At 37.6% G+C, this 21,391-nt stretch overlaps 1 protein-coding gene across 1 annotated transcript in view; it reads left to right on the top strand.

The window, feature by feature from the left end:
* Positions 1-21,391, top strand: part of LOC122534590 (homeotic protein empty spiracles-like) — a 51,237-nt gene that overhangs the window by 18,786 nt on the left and 11,060 nt on the right. The window contains exon 2 of the mRNA XM_043665373.1: positions 4,977-5,149. Coding sequence (XP_043521308.1) covers positions 4,977-5,149 — 173 coding nt within the window. The remainder of the gene's footprint in view (positions 1-4,976; positions 5,150-21,391) is intronic.

The raw sequence follows: 21,391 nt of genomic DNA, 5'->3' as shown, positions 1-21,391 counted from the left end.
ATTCAATATTTATTCTTATTCAATATGAAATATTGTTGCACTTGTTCGAAACATATGGAAAAATAGGTTTAGCGATTGAATTTTCTTACGTTACGTTAAAATGTTTTCGAATACGTTTAATTTCTAGATAAATTTTTGATTTTGTAATTTTCGGTCATTTCGACTCGATAATTCTCCTGTATCTCGAATTTTTGTGGTTATCGACAGATAAATTCTTATACATAAGATTCAGTTCGAGATGTATCTACAATATCACTTTTCACGCGATGGTATCGTTTCACTACCACGAAGAATAAAGTAAATCGTTTTGGCCAAGTCATCAGCTTCATCAGCAGTTTTGAAATACAAAGAGAAAATACATTATTGAAATGCAAAGAGAAAATGCATTATTGAAATGCAAAGAGAAAATGCATTATTGAAATGCATAATATCGATTATCATTGTATTTATGATTGTTCTTTTGCGTCACGACTCGAATACCAAACTCTAATTCCAAATTGATAAATTAATTTTTTACTGATTTCACATAAATTTCCGAAAACAGTATAAAATTGAAACACACTGCCTCTATTGAAATTCTCTGCTTAATCTAGCCTCTTTTTCGAGAAACGAAAAACATGTTCAAAATTCGGAAATGATTTGACAGATTATAGATATTATAAAATATTATAACATAATAGATAATTATGATAATATAAATGGATATTACAATATAATAATTTATAAGTAAATGTGGTATGATCGGGACGGTTTTGAGATTCAGAAAATAATTAATTAATATCAAGATCGATCTGTTTTTCTTTCGTCTTCGAATTGATCGTCGATCGATCATCGTACGATTGGGATAAACGCCCGTTCACATCGGTAAGGAGTGACGTTTCTGGAAATTAGAATCACGACGAAGACATTAAACTTCTATTCATCTGTGAAACAACTTTTCACACAACAGTCACGTTAATGATCCGTCAAGATGTTATCAAATAATAACCGCAATTATTAAAAGATTACCGAACAGCGACTCGTGTGGATTTCGCATTAATCGGCGCGTTTAATGCGACGGGGGCCTTCGTGATCGTTCATGCCCGGTTGTGTATAGCTTCTTACCGAGCGAATAATTAACGAGCTGGTAATAGCAGCTTTAAGTATACCGAGAACATTTTTCATCGTTCGTTGCGATTCTCTGAAACTTTGAAAAGAAAAAAAAAAAAATTATCGAATACTGTAATTTCACGGAGGAAAAAATATCAAGCTGCGGCGAATGTCTAAATAGAATTTCAGAGAACTCGAATGTAATTGAGAAACATTCAACTTTGACATTCGATTTTTCTTAATTTTATTTCAGTTTTATTTTACTCTGTTTTACTAGTGTTATTTATTGCCAATGGTAGACTTTAAACTTGAAAAATTTGTTTACAGTTCAAGTATTGCGATATTTGCGAATTTCATTCTAATTGTAGTTCTAATTGTAGTTCCGAAAGGAAAAGGGGAAGATATGTTTTAATGTTTCATATTCTAAGTTTTGCAAGTTGTTGTTGATTTTCTTTCCCTCTTTTTTTTTTATTTCTTGAGGGAAGGAAATTGAAATTTGGAGTAAAATCGACGAACAGTTTTCAAGTAAATGAAAACAATGAAGTATAATATTTGTGGAATTTTCTTTCCAATCGTTATTTTTAAATTATTGTTCTTTTATATTCTTTTTAATTTATTCCTCATTGTTTTCAAATTATTTTGCTTTCAATCAAAATATCATTTGCAAAAATACTAGCATAATTTTGAACACTTGAGTCTCAGTACCTATTCATATATCATTATTATTACCTTATATTTATAGTTATATTTATATTTATTATTACCTTATATTTATAATTGTAATATAAATATATATATATACTAAGCAACAAATATATGTAACAGTAGCTTAACCGTGCCAAAAAGAAAAATATCAATTCCGCAAATAAATCCAAGAAAAAATTCCGTTTCATCATCTTCGTTTACATAAAAAATTGTCCAAAGTACGCTCCCCAAAATCAACCTCCCATCCTCGAAGAGGTGAAGAAGAAAGGAAGTGAAGAAGAAGGAGAAAAAGAACATCGATATAAGTTGACGAAACAACGGTTAGAGCCTGGTAAACGAGAAAGTCGTTCGTCGATTTCAGTGATCGATCGGAATAATCGATTGCGGTAATTGCGACACGTGTTCGAGCGCTATTCATAAGAGAAATAAAAAGTCAGCTAAAGCTGATTCAGTTCACGGGCTGTCGATCGATCGGACGGGGAGAGTTACATTGCCATGCAAACGCATGAAATGTTAACTGGGTCTTTAAGTCGCACGCACGTTGCACGTTTCACGATCGAGAAGGTCGAGACAAGAAGAGAATCCGCTTTAATGGCCACATCACGTATGCACGCGCCGCGCTGGCTTAAGTAAGACGCGTTTTTCACGTGCTCTCGCGATCGGTTGGCTCTCGTTTGAACGGTGCATCCTTGATACATCTTTCGCCTTGGCCGTCTGCGAAACAATGCTAGCTGCGCGATCAAACGATGATTGGTTAGTCGTTTGATAGCTTCTCGGGGTTACTTTGAAAAGTTTGTCCATTATTATCGACTTGTTTCTTTATTCACTTTATCAAACGATGATTGGTTAGTCGTTTGATAGCTTCTCGGGGTTACTTTGAAAAGTTTGTCCATTTTTATCGACTTGTTTCTTTATTCACTTTATGGCGCCAATGTTTATTTATTATGCACGAAGGTTTGATTCGTCGCAGTTTGCCGCAGCCGTTACGTATAAGGTAGTATCGAATTGTGCCAGAGTATAATAAGGGTCGAAGCAATCAATTAGACGGATAGAAATTTTGTTTAATTTGCCACGAAGTGTTTCTTACAGAGCTGAGTGATTTTTCTTTTAACCGGATTACGATCGTCGAATTTTTCAAATCTCGCACTCAAATTTGCGAACGAGAAGGGTTTATAATATTCGAAGGAAATGTTTAATACGAAGGTTAATCAGAAAGTCGTGACTACTAATGAGAATTTTTTCACATTTTTGTTTGAACTTGAGATATTTTTTAATTCTACAGAAATATATTATTGGTAGTAGATACTTCTTTGATAATAAATTTTATTTATCGGTAGTTCTTAATAATAATTTTCAAACAAAAGGGATTAGAAGTAATTGTGATCGAACCGTATACGACGATATTAATCACGTGTGTAAAATCCAGAACGAAACCTGGATGAATTGGAAAGGAAGTGAAACATAAAGATGTAATAAATAAAATAAGATAAAATCGCAACGAACAAAATAAAATAAGAATACACTAAAAACTTTGAAACTGCAGAAGAATTAAAATCAAAGTCACGTCTATAAAATCGAGAATGAAGACCGACGAATCGAAAAGGAAACGTAAAAATGTAGAAATGTAAGTAAAATAATAAACACGACGAATGGAATGAAATAAGGCTATAATGAAAATGTTCTGCCGTAAAACATAAAGATGTAATAAATAAAATAAGATAAAAACGCAACGAACAAAATAAAATAAGTAATATACTAAAATGTACTAAAAATCTTGAAACTGCAGAAGAATTAAAATCAAAGTCACGTCTATAAAATCGAGAATGAAGACCGACGAATCGAAAAGGAAACGTAAAAATGTAGAAATATAAATAAAATAATAGCGACGAATAATAATAATAATAATAATAATAATAATAGCGACGAATAGAATGAAATGAGGCTGTAATGAAAATGTTCGAACTGCCGTAAAAGGGTTGAAGTTGAGGTCGCGAAATTATAATGGAACCGTACGACGATATTAAATCACGCCTACATGATCCTACATAAGAGTGGAAGCTGATGAAACGAAAAAAAAAAAAAAAAAAAAAAGGAAAGAAAGGAAAGGGTAAGAGGGAATAGAATCGAATTCGATCGAGGTCGGAAGGTAGCCCGGGATAGCCGCGAGTCGCTAGTCGAGAGAATCGAGCGATTTATCGTTGAAGCTTTCCGGGCAAAGTATCCCCGGCCGACTTCCGGCAGACGTGGGTATCGGTCGATCGACATGACTCTTTCGAGGTAGAATACTCAATTACCCGAGCGGACTTCTAGGTAGCCAGCGGCTCGTGCAGTTCGTGTTCATTTTTTTTTCTTCTTTTCTTTCCCCTTCTCTTTCTCCCTTCCTTTTCGTTTTCTTTCTCTCCTCTCGCGCTCGTCGCTCTCGCTGACTTTTCACGAGCGGGCCGGCCTCGCGTGCGTGTCGTTTGCGTCGATGACGACGTCGTTTAAAAATTAATTGCCGCCTAATAAATCATTCGTGTGCGACGTGTTTGTTTATTGCCAATCGGGGAGGTGTTTTCTTGCTCGTTATGTTTTTGATTCGTTTTTAATTACGTTTGGATAATTTATCGATTACGTTCAGAGTTTCAAATCGAAGCTATATGTGAATGCTTCGCTAACTAAATTTTTTGGTCGACGCTGTATAGAGAAAATAAAGTTACAAATGTGAACTATTATAGAAGGGCATTTAATTTAGTAAGATTACCGAATACCTTCCAATTTATTGTAGGCATCCACTTAAGTGTAGAATTCATTTCTGACAATTCGTTTTACCGATTTCTCTTCATTACATATCGTCTTAATAAACGTACTGAACATTTAATAACGATTCATTGTGGTACTTTCGTTTAAATTTGCATCAGTGTACCTAATTTGCAATCGAGGCTACAAATTAAGAAATCGAAATTCTCTTTGAATCAAATTTCTCCACCGTTCTAAATTCTAAAATATCTGTCGGTATCCCCTTTGCATTACACGTAGCCTGTCAAATTTGTTTCCAATAAAGATAAAAATCGAGAAGGGAGAAATGTCACATGACTCGAATTAACTCAAATTTGGTGCAAATTTCCACTTGAAGGAAAGTTAAAGGAAAATCGCGACACTGGCTAATTGGCTAATTCGCGAGTTTCTTGCGTGTGTTTCAGGGCCGGATATACCAGGATTTCTTCTACAACCGTTTAGGAAGCCGAAGAGAATAAGGACGGCCTTCAGTCCCAGCCAGTTGCTCAAGCTGGAGCACGCGTTCGAGAAAAATCACTACGTGGTCGGTGCGGAGAGGAAGCAGCTGGCGCAGGCGCTCTCGTTGACGGAAACGCAGGTAACATCCTCCACCTACCCCATAGAATCAACCCTTTACAACTCGATCTTTATCCAACGTCTGACAGTATCGATCCTATATCAATTTGATGATCATTCGAAGCGTTGATTGTCATTTAGCTAGTCACGTTGTAATCAGTTTTCAAATTTTAGAATTTCGTAGGGTTTGTCAATCAATTGCTTAACTCTTTCGAGACCCAATTTTTTTATCGATCCAATTGAGAATATTCAGAATATTCAATGTAAAAATCACTTGTGATTACTATCTGAGGGTTAACATTAATTCTCAGCTTATTCGAATTAAATTTCCACGGAGGGAAGTTATCGCTCATCGCGCGTATCTCTCATTACGAATCTCTTCAGCTTCGTTAGACAAACGAGAGAGAATCGTCCCATAAAGGGTAGAGGGGAATATTCGAATTTGATGGATTTCGTGCAATTTCACGGAGCGTGGTCTCGATCAGATCGGATGTCACACAATTAAGTTTGATCGGCAATTAGCTAACGGGGTAGAAATGGAACGAGAGAGAAAGAGAGAGAAAAGAAAGAAAATGAAAAATCACGTCGGCGGTTAGGATCCGCTACGGTCGAATCACGCGTCGTGGCTAATTACCCAACAATTAGAACGATAATTACAACGCGGTCGGATGCAAGGGTGCGAAGCAGTTCAACCGGCATCAAATTACCTTGTTTAATGAGAACGGCTATTCAATTATCGGGAGCGTAGACAAAATTCCACGGTTATCTCACGCACTGCATCTAAAGCAGCGTTTGCAGTGTCACTGGTGACTGTGAATTCCCTTTACGATCGTTAGATTATGACCTATTTGATCGGTAATAATTAATGTTCTTGAGCATTCACGTTTGATTCGATCCGGTAATTCTGGGAAAATTTTGTTGAATAATTTTCTGTTGTAGCTGTCTGAAACAATTTGTCTACGAAGTGTTCTTGTTTAACGATTATCTGTTAAGATTGTTCTTTGACTAGTGTACTAACTAATTTATCATCCGTAGTTTATGTTTGAATATACAGTTTTTACAAACAAATATCCAGGAAAATTATTACAAAATTGTAAAGGATACGGGTTTTTTAACATACTGTTTAAACATATAATTTTTTTTCTGCAAAATAGTATACACCATTGAATTCGTCGTTAAAAAACATATAATTTCATCAATTTGCACAAAAACTGTGTCTTCAGTAATTTCCGAGATATTTGACGAAATAAATTTGGTGGTAGTTTCACACCCTTTCAGCATAGAAGATTATCGACAAAAAAATACGTGTCAAATATTTTTTTAAAAACTGTTATACATTCAAACCAAATTCCATCAAAATTGGCGATTGACACTTTCAGTCAGTCAAATCGTTTATGAAATCGGAGGAATACAGATAATTGTGAATTTAATACAAGAGGCACAAGATAATTTTTAAATAAGAAAAACAACTATGTAAATCATGAAACGAGAGTTAAATGAACGAAAACCGGTCATTTGATTGGTACGTGTAGTGTTAATTAAAGAATCAAGGGATTGTTTATGCAAAATTTGACCAATATTTGAAACTTGGAAAAAAAAAGTGCAAACATCTCTTTTTCGCTCGTTGAAGATTTTCTCAAATAAAGTTTCATTAATTCGCTAACTTGTGAAACTTGTAAAACACAATTCTCGTTCAAAATTCAAGATCCTCCTTAATTAATCCGGCGCAACGGCAAATTAATCGAAAGCAAGATTTCACACTTAAGTATCCACTCGGGCATCCGAAATTCAGACCTCCTCTGCAAAAACTTCATCTATAACACCGCCGGAGCAATTCGAGACGTAAACTATCCCTAACAAGGGCCCATAAATCTTCGGCGTTCGTTTCCACCGTAGGATCGCGTTCGATCCTATCTCGCCGCATAACCTCTCTACTTAAATCAATCTTCACCTTGCAACCTACCATGCACACTCTTCATATAGCCACGAAACCGATCTGACACCGGTTTCCAAGGCTGGTTTCGCAAATCAGCGCTCATCACACCCCATAATTCCCAAAGTATCTCTACATCTGGCCTGGATCTCCCGGGTCTTCGGCCAGTTTTTCACGCATCCGGAGGAACACGGTGTTGCTTTGTTCGTTCCCTTAATAGGCGAGACGTTCGAAATAGCGGTAACAGGCTCCAGTAACGAGAGGTTTGATATGCTAATAGTCGGATCGAGGGGTGGCGACTTTTCGAGTCTGCTTCTCTGTTTTTGTGTGTATGTGTGCGTGTGTGTGCGCGCGCCTTGTTGGACGATCCAGATGCATTACGTGCATATATCACGGAGAATACGTGGTGTTACGTATTCCATGGGCGTAACATGGTTCAAAAAAGGAAGAGGGGAAGCGCGAAAGGGAGCGTAGCGGGGTGGTATTGTGAATTAAGCTGGGAGAATGGAGGAGCGCGGCTCGACGCCATCTTGGTGTCGCGGTGGAAACAGGCTTTCGCGCTTCGGCTTCGTCCCCTCGTTTTCTCTTTGCCAGCAATTTAGATTTCGTTCCAATAGACAGCTCATCTAAAATAAAATATTCATCCGATGGAAATTTTCTAGCAGAGAGATACTTTGTATTTTGCAAATTCTCTTTGCTGGAAAAAAACTTGCATTTCTGGGGAGATTTGTTTAATGGGGTCTTCTGAGAATTTATTATAACGAGATGAATTTGTAGTCTTGTTGTTTTAATAGAGTGAAGCAAGAGTAATGAAATATTTTCTGACGATTAAAGATTAGCGAGTGTGGGCGAGGCAGAGCTTGGTTAGATTGAAGTTAGGTTTTATTTCATTTGCAGAAATTCGGATTTTCTACGATTACGTAAATGTATAACAGTTTCGTATAATTGATTTTCTTTCGAAATGATGAATTCCAGAATTCTCTACGAGACCTGTACAATTAGTACACCTATCGTGGATTTAGAATTCATGCCATAATATCTTTGAAATAAATAAAAAAGCAAATTCACGGCCGTAATTATGCAAAGCAGGGATGAGAAAGGCTGATCGTGTCGTTAAAGCTATGCTCGGAATGCAATTAACCGAGAACGGTGCAAGTTCAAGTAGCACTTACAATTAGTGACCCTCTAAACATCGCGTAGACGATTGCGTGTTGCGCGTTTCTTAACTCGCCGGTTCTTCAACCCGCGCTCGTTAATTAAACTTATTATGCAAGCTTGCTGTTTATCCGAGATAAGTAAAGCAAACATTTAAATCAGTTTCATACGTCATTACCAGGCAACTTCTCTGAACGACAAAATAATACCGGATCGAACCTCGTAGTTTTTCACGGTAGAAAATTTATTCTCTTATTTCTCTCTCGAGTAACAATTAATGGCGATTGATGTGTGTTTTGCGTAACGATTATCCACGTTTGCACGATACGATGTGTTGAATATTAATTGCTGATTGTATTTCATTTAATGATTCATCTCGTGACGGAAAATAATACCGTAGAGCTGCAATCAAATGGAAAAGTATCAGATTGTAGGATTGCATGTTTTACTTCGGAAAAAATAAAAATCTATCATCATCGATCGTATCGTTCTAGATATCATCAACAGTTTCTTGAGAAAGGAAAAGATAGGAATGTAAAATTTTGTCAAAATGGAAATTAATAAATTACAAATGTGCAGTGAGTCAAGAAAATATCAGCACGTCCTCTTTCTTAGTGAATATTTCTATGCTCTCTTCAATTAACACCTGAAATATTCTTCTTTAAAAATTATCTCCGGAATCTTCTAGCAAAACTCGTTTCGTGTTATTACGAATATGAATTCTCAGATTAAAGTACAAGTGGCATTGAATTAAAAACAACGCGCATCACACTATTCGAACTATCTTCAGCAACCAGAACAGATCTAAATTACAATCTGTATTAATTCAGAATACAGCCCACAGTTAAACAGAGTAGGCTGATAATTAAAGAGGACAGAGACCTGCATGATACAACATGATACAAATTCCTCAAAAGAGGAGTCGCGTGCACGCGCGCACGTGAGCGCGTCAAGCAGCTTGTTTTCGCTCCTGTTAAGATTCATAAAGCGGGAGTATGCGTTTACATGCGACCCCGGGTCCCTCATTATGATCCCTAATTGCGTGCGATTAAGCCTTGTAAATTAGCTGAACGACTGAGCGAATCGTTGATTCGCGTTTTCATTGTGCACAGGCGATGAAAGTTTTTCACCGTTAATCCGTACGATATGAGAATCTCGTCGAACGACGGACACTTTGGTAGGACAATGGTAACTTTCACTTAAACGCAAAACACATCGATGATTGAATTTAGCAATTCGGGCGTGAATGTTCGTTAACGTTCTTGATTTATTTCGACGATCGATTTTTAGAGAGAGTTGACGCGGAAACAGATTCGATAAAGAGGATCGTCAGGGGCCAATTTTATGGCCACCGTCGTTCGAAACTCCGCTCTTTAATGGATTAACGACTGAAAGTTTAGCTGATCACATTTTAGTGATTACGTGATGACAGCAGGATCCTAATGAGCAATGGATAGATCGGATGTGGAAGAGATGGAGTGGAGAAAGATTTTTAATTGGGTGACATGAATTTTTAAATATTATGTAGTAAAGAGTCACGAAATAGGAATGCATGCGTATCTGGAGTGTGGTTTGATTGAGGATAAATAAAAAATTAAAGTGAACGGAAAAACTACGTAATTTATATTATATTCTGTATATTGTATATATTATATATTACATTATATAATATAATATATATAATAACTATAATATAATATGTAATATTATATAATATATATAATGATTATAATATAATGTGTAATATATAATATATATAATTATTATAATATAATATGTAATATATAATATATATAATATATATAATTATTATGATATAACATGTAATATATAATATATAATAATTATAACATGTAATATATAATATATATAATAATTATAATATAATATGTTCAAATTTATATATAACACGATAAAAATCGCACAACGTTACAGTCGTCAATGAGATTTTCACTGAAAAATGTCGGTTTTTATTGAAAAAAGTTCTCTACATTATATAATCTCGTCTTTTTCATTCATGATCAATTTAAATTTTCAACCACGTAGTTTGTAATTCTCGATAAAATTTCCATTGATCTATTATACGATGTTCGTCATTTTATTGTTTCTTGCAACTTCTCTGATACAATTTTTTATACCTTAGTTGTAGTTGCGCTGCAAGTGAATTTTGTTACAACAGAGCTGTACGTACACAAACGACTTGTACGACGCGATCCGTTCCGCAAGATCGATGGCTCAATTGAAACTCTGCTTTTCATTCACTGTTTCTCTTATTTGTCATCAGTTGACATTTACAAAGAAAGTAGAGAAATCAATTATTGGACCTGCACGCGGGAAAATTTCGAAAAAATGCATTGTTCACTGTATCCGCCGCTGACGAGCTTTCGCGTGGCAATTAGCGTGCCGACACTCTCGTTAAGCAATTAAAAATGAACGAGAGTTGTTTCTGTAGATGGCGCGTGAACATGGAGAATCGAACAGATGAAGAGATAGCAAGCGGGTCGAGCAGGTGAACGGTTCGCTCTCTCTTGTTTCCACTCTTGCCCATCGTGTTCGATCGTGTCATTAAACGGTTGTGAAATTCGACGTTCGGCGTGTAATTGAGAAATTGGATGGTAGCTTAGATATTTAATTCCACTTGCAACAATACCGGTTGTAAATGGTTTGAGTTTTAACACGTATTGGCTGGTATTGCGTACGATACGTTCGCTGTTGATTAGAGTTGATTAAAGTCTAAAGTTGATTGTTGTCTTTGTTGAAGAATTCTGGCAGAATTTTGTTTCGCTTCCACTTTGCGTTTTACATTGCAAAACTCGTGACAATCGATTCGCGATAAACTGTGCGTGAAAACACAAATATATAATAATTGTGTGCAAATATTTCTTTTCCACAATTACGCTATAAACGTCACGTTCTCCATCTGTTGCAAATGGATTAATTAACAACGATCAGAATTTTAAAGACGAAAGACATTGTGAAAGATCAGATTGGCCAAAAATCGATCGAGGTCATTGCTAATCAATTTGATAGAAAAAAAAAAAAAAAAAAAAAAAAAGAAATCATAAACGAATCGGAGACAAACTGTAAAGAAACGATGAATCACACAATACGAACTACTGAAAGATTAGATCTCCCGCAGGCTAGTAAAACGTGTGTTTCAATCATAGAAAAAGCGTCGAAGGAAGAGCGTAGCAGGATTAATGACGCGAATCATTTTCCATTCCGAGCTTCTAAAATTGATACCACGCTGACGACTTTAATTGATTACGAGGCCGCCGGAAGCCGATTAATCTCCAACCATTCTCCGGATCAACGTTCCGCGTCGATGATTAATGCCGATATCGGCCACAATGTTGATGATTCGAGCTACGCGGAGTCACGACCCACCGACGTGTGCGTTTTCGTGCGTGTATCAAGCAACAAGCGTTAACTTTCTCTAATAAATCCACACACACACACACACACATACACACGCGCGACGATACACGCCGAATAAACGTCGTTGAGATCGATGACGATGCTCGCGAAGCGAAAAACAACGAGGCCTCGAAAAGAGAGAAGATGCGGGTGATTAATTATTTCGTTGCAACGTAATGAACATTCTATCGGTTCGAAGAAATCGCGATTTACCCGCGATACTTTTTTAATCGGTGGCTCGCGCTTGCACCGGAAGTGTGGCCGTTAGAGTAAATACTTTCACGGAGTATTTCGCGGAAGTTCACGGGCTATTTCGTCGCGTTGTAAAATGTGTAAATGATGATCGTTTTCGAAAGTTGATTCACAGAGAAAGCGATTTAAAATTAGCTTGGAATTAGTTTTCCCATTTGGACATTCTGTTTGTCGAACGATTCGAGATTTTTAATTCCTCGATCTTGGGAAATATGAATGTTCCAGTCTGCTACAGAATTTGAATACTTCGTTTGGATCTTTTCTCGATTCTCAATTTCAAACGATACTTTATTGAAATTTCTAAAATTTTGTTTCATTGTAATCAATGCGAAGTGAGTATTGAAAGTTTTTCGAATTCGGCTCCACTATAATTAATACAAATTTCAACGTTTCGTGCGAGGTTAGTACATAGATTGACATCGTTGTATTTTTAATTATTTCTTATGAGATTAATAATTTCAATGATTAAACCATGACCATTTTGAAGTACAATTAATCAAAAAAAAAAAAAAAAACAAGAAAGAAGAAGTGAAAAAAATTTTCGTCACTGGGGAATGAAATTGTAAAAATCATCCCAATGTGCAAATTATAATTTGTCGAAGTAAGCGACGTATGTTAATGAGATCGATCGACTTTCGATGATCTACGCGGCAACCAAAGAGCAAAAGTCGACTTTCGATCTCGCTTGTAGCGTTCTGTAACGAAAGTGACTGCGAATAATATTTTCATTATACATATTCTCTCGTGACGTTTTGTAAATATCGAGTCGAGCAGTTTCAACATATTTTATTTCTTCTTTTTTACCTTCTCCTTTATCCTAAAATTCTCCAAGCGATATCGTAGAAAATAGTTTGATTACAGAACGATTTGAACTTCTCGATCGACATTTTTCCATTTTTAAATTTCATTACAGTGCTAGTAATTTTAAATTGTTGTGCTAGTAATGTGCTAGTAATTGTAAAATGTCAATAAATTCGTCGAAAAAGCGAAAATTTTTAAGAAGCTACGTCCCAAGTACGAGCTAAAAAATACGCGAGTTTCGGCGTAAGTTTAACTTTTAACATCGCATTAACCGCGATGCAAACGAACGGTAGGGTCGAGTATCGTTTGCCCGACTCGGATATTTCGTTGCAATCATCGTGACTCGCACATCTCGGGCTTACGATCTCGAGTCGTTAAACCATCGGTAGACGAGCGACGCAAGATCTGCGCTTCCATGCATCAGAACGGGCGATCTTTCCGCGAAGGAACGATCGGTATCACCTCTTGGTGTGCTTATAAACCTCGAAACCAGCTCGCACGGCGACAGCAGGAGGAAAAACGTCGGAAGATCGACACCGAACCCGATAATTAACAGCGTGAAATGAATCGAGATCGATCTTGCTTGTTTGCGAACCGAGTTAACGAGCATAAGAGAAGAGCTAACAATCTTTGTTTTACATCTTGAAGAATCATCGATGAATTTTTGTCGTTCCAGCTCGGACAACGTTTGAGCATGGTACGATTATTTGCGATTAATAGCAACGCGCGAACGTAGAATATGAAGAAGAGAAGACGAGAGAAACAAAACTGCGGAAAGTTTCGAAAAGAAGCGCTATCTCGAGCCGTCGAACGTCAGCGGGTTAACACCTACAATTAGTGAGACAAAGAGATCAACAGCTTGTAACGTATTAATAAATCAGCGAGCAGATTATGTTGTGTGGGGAGAAATGAAAAATAAGAAGAGGGATAAGTAATCGCAGAAACAGAAGTACGGCGAATAAGGAAAGTGCGAGATCTCGAACAACAGATGAAGAGAGAGAGAGAGAGAGAGAGAGAGAGAGAGAGAGAGAGAGAGTTGAAAATTACGATGCTCGATTATTTTACGCACGAAACTTACGGCCTGGTGCTTTTTCATAGCCGAGTTGCGCGATGGCAGTTGTAATTAACGAGGTATTTGGTTTGTTAAGCAGAAAAGAAGGTCAGCAGTAAATCAGGCATTTGTCGTCGCGGTGTATGTACGTTGTATATATGTATATATATATATATGTACCTGTTCCGGAGTTTACGAAATAATCGGTTCAGCGTGGTTAACACCGGTTTAAGGTGGGTCCGTAAATCATCCAGTTAATTGCCGCTTATCAGCGTAACGACAGAAACGTCTTTTCGCGGCTGCAGAGCGGCCAAGAGAGCGAAGGACAATGAAAGAGGGCTGTAATCGAATTTATTCCTCTTACCACTTGTTCGTTACCTGAAATTTTTTCGATAGAGGAGATGAATTAATATAACTGGTTGAAATATTGGCTCGACTCGTGAGATATTAATAGCTGTTTGTTTTCGTGTCGGTTCTTCGCAGATTACAGATTACAGGGGCGAAATTGGCTCGTCAGTAAGTTGTGCCCTTTGATACTTTATCGATCGTTTTCTGCCCGCAACGAATGAAGTATTTATTGTTTTGAATAAAAATACAATGGATAAGCGAATTTCCATTTTAAGCGAGGAATGAACAAACAAGGGGCCGACGTTGAATAATGAGTGAAGAAACGAATTGAAATCAAATAAAGGAGAAATGATTATATACAAATGATAAATGTGTATATTTCTGTAGTATAAAAAGATAAGCAGGAGGTTCCCATCTGGAAGAAGTAAAAATTAAATTGTATATTTCGAATATTTAATGGTTAAATGGAAATTGAAATCGAATAATGAATGAATCGATGAAGAATTAAAATAAAGAAGAAAAAAAAGGAAAAAAACACGCGAACGAATGTACGAGTAGAATGTGGAACGTGGAATATAGAATATCCACAATAATAAAATATAAAATGTACAATAAAACGTATAAATGAACGTATAAGTGAACAATTGAAACCAACAAATAAATAATGTATTGAAGTCAAATAATTTAGGGATAGTTTCGTAACAAGTAGAAGGTAGTTACACACTTCTATAAAGTAAAACATTTATCAGCACGAACGTTGATGTCCGTTTGTACTGTGTAACAATATTTATCCCGTTAAAATGGAACAAAATAAAATAAATATGGTACAACGGACTGCGTTAGTTTGACACAGTACTTGGCTTTCGTTTTTACTAAAATTACAAATTACAAATGCCGCCTCTTCGTCACAGCAGTCTCTTTAATCACTCTAAACGAGTGGAATAGTAAACGAACGAATACTAAAAAAAAAAAAAAGGAAAAATTTATTTACACAACGCTCACAGCAGCGAGGCGGATGTTCCCGTTGCGGGTGCGCCCTAATAAACGAGAGCGTCTGCGCGCTGGACCGAAATCAAAATAAACGCGGCACGGCCATATATTTCTCGGCGCGAAATACGCGGTGATATTCACTGCAACGTTATTAGCATGCTGGACTGTATATTACCGTGCAATTTGCATCGGGTTTCAGTTGGCCAGGAACGCGGCCCCGCGCCGTTAACAACCTTATAATCTCGCGCGCGCACCATCGCGCATCCTCTCGTTCCCCTGTTTTTTCGTCGCTTCGCCTTAACCCGGCGTAATGCCGGGTCCGCATGGACGCGAGAACATTGTCGGGTGGTCGCCGCAGGCGTTTCTCCTCGTCGTAACCCTGCACGTTCATCCAGCCAAGTGGGTTCCTCCAGATCCTCCGGCCACGGGTTCTCTCTCGATGTCTAATCAAATTCGGCGGTCGTCGAACAGTGGTGTAAATTGGAGATGATGGCAGGTTACTCGTTTCTGGGTGTCTCACGACTGAAAATTTGCCTTTGTCTACTATGTCGAAGTTATTGTGGATTATCGTGTACTCGATCGTGTAATCGATCAGTAAAATTTTATGCCGAGGAGATAACAGCGTTGTACATGGCAGTAATTTGATAGTGGGAATCTTTAGTTTTTGCAATTCGTTTTCATTCGGAGTGACTAACGTAACTGATAAATTTATAAGAAGCATATTTTGAAATGGCCCTTGGTTTAAGACGATTATCAACGCGACACGATAATACGCAAGTTGACTCGGTTATAAATATTCAAGAACTTTAATCATAATTTTTCTATTATCTCGGAATATCTGATTCCGTCTCAGTCGATAAAACGCGCGTCACGCGTTTTACTGCCGGTCACGATTCGTCGAGCAGCCTATGAATTTGTCATTTATTCCGTGTAACAGCTTCGCATTGTTGCTAATTGGACGTCATTAAACTGCTAGGAACGATAACATCGTCCTTGTCAGGTTCGCGTTGCCGCGATTATTTGAAAAAAATACATACCGACGTTCGAAGCACATCGTCAGCGATGTTCAGCAAAGCGTCGACGAGGCACCAAGTTGAGAGACAATGTCGCAACGATCGATGTCCGGCGAACTGGTTGAATGTAAAACAGCGGTTAGACAGGAAACAATGAAATATCAGCGTTCATGTTGATATTGATTCGCAGCTCGGTCACGTAGAAGGTACTGGATCAAACTGAGAGAAAAACGAATCTAATTGATCAAAGCATCAGGCGTGCGTGCGCGCGAGCGCACGCTCGGGTTCATCAGTAACCCAGGAAAGTACACACTTGTTGCCGCGTTTGAATTGCGTGGTCATTTGCAATTCAATCTTTACCGGCGCAGCTCGCCTTTGCCTCGTTCTTATAATATCTTACAAATACTTGGGCAAATTAATTCCAAGTTCAAATTACCGGTGCCATAAAAATGTAAATAGCGAACGTTTTAGTTAAGATCGCGGGATTCTTATCGAGCCCGCGGCGTCGATCTCTCTCCCGCCAATTATCGTGCGTCAGGTTAGGGACCCGTAGGTTTAAGGGCGGCCTTGGCGCCACTGCCAAGTCAGCGACGCGTGAAAATCCCTAGACGATGCATCGAGACTTCACGCTGCCACTTTGTTTCGAACGTTTGACTAGATATTGAAAAGTGGGGATAGAAATTTCTCCGCAAAAAGAACGAAAATTTAATATTCGCATAATCTTCGATCGTGTAATGTAACTCAGTTGTGTGATACAATTCTAATGAGAAAAATTATCTTCGAGTACATCATGCCATTGTAAATCTAGGGTATTAAATGAGTTTATTTCTTTTTTCATTTCCATGTATTGTAATATTTTCTAGATTTTCAATTATTTCATTAATAACAACGATCGAGTTGAGCGGTTGAATTTTCTAAAGAGAGACGCGTAACAATTTCGATAATAAAAATAACTAGAACAGTCTATTTGGCATCCTATTAATGAATTCCATTAATAGCAAACGTTAACGATAAATTAAACTTTAGTACATTTCGACATCTATCTAGCGATAAGAAAATTCCCACGAATACATACAATCGATGTCAATCATTCTTCAGTTTATTCGTTTTCATTGATACGGACACATTTAAATTTAGAGTTAATCCAAAATTAAGTTCGACTCGAGACGCTCGAGGGGGTTAATTGTTTTCCTAATGAAAGAGCAAACTTGCACACGCGCAGTTTCACTATCGTCGAGCGTTCACTGTTGAAATCGCTCAGAGAGCGTTTCATTAATGAATTCAATCGGAACGTATCCCCCGGTGGTATATTCGGTGGCGTTAATCTGAACTATAATTAGCGAAGGAGATCGATGGACGGGGTGGTAGCGCGCGGCGAATCGGTCGCATAATTGCGCCAGGAAGAGGAGGCCACGTTCACATACAATATCGGGGGATGACAGCGCATTCGCAATGCTTTATTCTTAGTCCAGCGACGACACGCCTCATTATGCATAGAGAATCCGCACGCGGCCTGCATAATATGCAAAACCTCTTCCATTATCGTCCACGAGGCGAACGTAACGCATAACCAGCGAAAGGGTAAAGGCGCGCGCGTATTCGCCGGGAATAATAGCCGCTTGATATTATATCGGTAGCCGCTGCTGCACCGTTCTTCTGCCTCTCTCTTTCTTTTTCTCTCTTTCTCTCTGCTCGTTCCCTTTCCGTTTAGTGATTTTCATTCCCGGCAAGCAGGAACGCGGAATTTCGAGAATCAAACGGTACAAGAGTGATTCATCGAGCCGTGTCGGGCGAACGTCTTGACGCAAACTTGGTTGCAGCGTTCATTCCTTCGTCTCCTGGCATGGATTTCGGACGAGATATGATATTATAAACACGATGTCACGTAACTGATGGTGATTCTACGTGAAGAACTGAATAAAATTTTGTCATACGAAGATCTTTGTTTCCGAGGAAAATGGCTTTGAAAGTTTATCGAGTGCCCGTATCGAGCACTTGATCAAGTTTCAACTCAACGGATTTCTCATTATTTTCGCTAATTTTTTTTTTTTTTTTTAGTTTGAAAATTGTTAGAAGTGATGTCCAGATTGTTGCATGCATGACCCTGCTCTTCTTATTAAATTTCTACGAACATTTTCTAATGTGTTATTTTGTAGTTTCAATGTTGCAAACGCTACAATAATTTTTTCTTTTAGTTGTTCAACTAAAGTTCGCTATGTCGCTAGAATACACCATAGATTTAACATGACCCCATAAGTAAAAATCCAGCGTTGACAGGTCCGGAGATTGTGGTGGCCATGGTATTCTTTCATTGGTAGTTTTCGTTTAAAAAATTTTTCACTTCACGACTAAAATGCGATGGTGCTTTATGTTGTTGAGAAATTAAATTTCTTTGAATTTCAAGAGGAATGTCTTCCAATAATTGAGTTGAATCTTGATCAAGTGCACGCGTACTCGATAAACATTCAAAGCCATTTTTTTCGGAAACAAAGCTTCGTATGAAAAAAATTTTATTCTATATTTTTTATTCAGTTTTTCATGTAGAATCACCACCTTCCCCACCAGTTACATGACACCCTGTATATACACACAGAGTGTGTATCAAAACGAGGCGAAAACGTATGTTGCGATTTCTCGAATCTTCGTCGTCTAATTCAAAATAAATAAAATAAGAGAAAGTAAGAAAAATAAGAAGAATGATTTTGAGATCCATTATGAATTCAGTGTCGCGTGGACGATTTATAGCACTCTCGAGAAGGGAAGTGTCTACACTCTAAAGGAATGGCGTAGTTTCGAAAGCGAAGGTTTCAAGTTTTGAAACAAATCCAGGTTTATCGTCGTACGATTTTGCTTCAAAGAAATTGTAACAGTTTAACTATCTAGTGGCCGAATATTAATGCGAGTGACTAATGCGCTATCGAGACTTGTACGAGTACATAAACTCGTACATCGCGGTTCCCTGTAGACAATCGTTTTACGAGCTGCTTATCGTCCCGCCGTAAAAACGATATTATGCTAAATAGATAGTGACGAAGGTGCCTGTCTTGTTTCTGCACTTGGCGAGTAACGCCTCTTTCAGGAGGGAGCCATGGACAATGGGTAATTAGAGAGGCGAAATTTGCATGGAGAATCTTTTGTTTCTTGCTTTCACGCGTTTCTCGTTCACGTACAGTATCCTTTAATACTTTGTATTTGTAGTATATATATATGTGATAGAAAAAGAAGAATCTTTGATTAATCTCATTGATATTTAGATATATCTATAGTGACGTTTATATATATATATTTGTAGCGATACTAATTGAATTTTTTTCATTGAAAGAGGGAGGCAATGGAAATTTCTATGTTTCTTTTTTCTTCGATGGGTTTTGATTAATTTCTTTGAAGGATCCTTGGTCAAAGTAAGAGAAGATCTTGGAACTCCGTCACATTTAAATTAGAATTTCATCTCTCGAAGCACTCGTCCTCTGGTACAAAATCTCCCAGAACTCGAGGAATCAAACTTTAACGTTCGTAAATATTTAATAATTTTTTACGAAACATAATAAAATTTATCACTCCCATATGTACACCTACAGTTGAGAGAAAATTCATCGAAATCCACCAACACACTCCGAGTCTTCCAATGTATGTACATTTATAACTTGAAAAAAAAAAAATTCCTCTCGGAAGAAAGTCCATCTACGTCGCGGTTAGAATAAAAGAAAGAAAAAGAATATTCCTCTCGGAAGGAAATTCGCGAAAGTTGGCAACAAACGATCGGCGAAGCTCAAAGGCCGATGAAAAGGAAGCGAAACGCGAACGATATTCCCGATTCGAACGATCGGCGTAAACGATAGGCGCGGCGCAGCAGCGAGGTAAACCGATTCCTCTCTTTCAAACTCGCTGCTCATCCCTTTTGGTCGCGAGGAACGAACGGAGGGGAGAGGACGTTGGTTTTCTCGTCACGATTCTGGCATGTCACTGTCGTGTGTCGTCGACTTCGTGTGCATACTGTCGGCCTCCGCTCGCTAGGAAGCTCTCCCTCCGATTCGAGATCGCTCGAAGAAATCGTTACACTTTAGGGACCGGGCTATGCTTGTTCTGCCAGACGAAAATGGGAGTCTTTCTTCTCGCATCTTTGCTAGTTTTCATTCCAGTGACGTTCTGTTTGGAAATTGTGTCGACAGCTTTGTTCAGAATGCTTCGTATTGTCCTTTTGTTTGAGGATTGAATTTTTTTTCACTTATTTCATATCGACTGAACGATTGATTATCTTTTACACGTCGCATCACGTTTCATCGATTTTTATTTAGAATATTTGAAGGAAGATGTAAGATTGATTTTCTTTAGCAGTCGTTGATAACTTGATAATTTTCTTGACAGTTTGGAAATCTGTTTGGAAATTATCGATAGCTTTGTTATAAAATGCTTCGTACATTCCTATCTTTTTATTTGTAGCGTTTAAATGACGGTACAAGGCTCATTTTCGTTGGCAATTGTTGTCCTCTATGGAAAAAGTATGTAGTATTATTATATACTTGGAATTTTACGATTGATTACATTTTATAAATATACTGTTCTATTTTTATTTTATCAAAGAAAAAAAAGATTATCGTCATCTTTCTACAGAACTTCATTTATAAATCATTAAAAATTCCTCTGTTATCGTAATTGATCACGACAAACATAGGTTTCAACCCTCGATCTCGTCTACACACACGGTTCACATCCAATATCTTTTTAGCAACGTTTCAAGACAAACAAAAAATCAATCGCCAGGGGATAAAACAATGATTGCTGTTTGATATTTACCATTGACCAAACTTGAAGGATCTGTATTTGATCAATCTTGCACCCTCTCCGTGGTATTGATTCGACGTCTCCGCCCTGGTACGCGTCGCAACCTGGTATCGTTAATCCACGCAGGTGTCGCGCCGCTCTTTGAAAACGTGACGTTTGCTATCCCGTTAACAAAATATCATTCCCTTTTTTAATCCTGCTGAAAATCCGCCGGGGAAAAAAATCGTCGAACCGTTGGTAAATACGGAGGTACCAGCCGGAAACTGGTGTGTGTTCGATGAAATTGGCGGCCTTGCCTGGCCCAATATAGTCGCCAATTTCGTCTGGAACCGTATGTACGCGTGTCTCTTTATAATCGCGATATATTTGATTTTGATATCTTTCGGGAGAGGTTCGAAAATTTTTCTACTGCTAAATTAAATTTAAATTATTTGTTTTTTTTTTTTTTTTGGTTAATAGAAAAAATTTCGGTTTTAACACAAGAACTACCAAAATGGTCAAAATGACCAATTTATAATTTTT

This window comes from Frieseomelitta varia, unplaced genomic scaffold (genome assembly GCF_011392965.1).
Source record: "Frieseomelitta varia isolate USP_RPSP 00005682 unplaced genomic scaffold, Fvar_1.2 scaffold_615, whole genome shotgun sequence".
NCBI lineage: Eukaryota > Metazoa > Arthropoda > Insecta > Hymenoptera > Apidae > Frieseomelitta > Frieseomelitta varia.
This window is presented reverse-complemented; position numbering and strand designations above follow the sequence as displayed.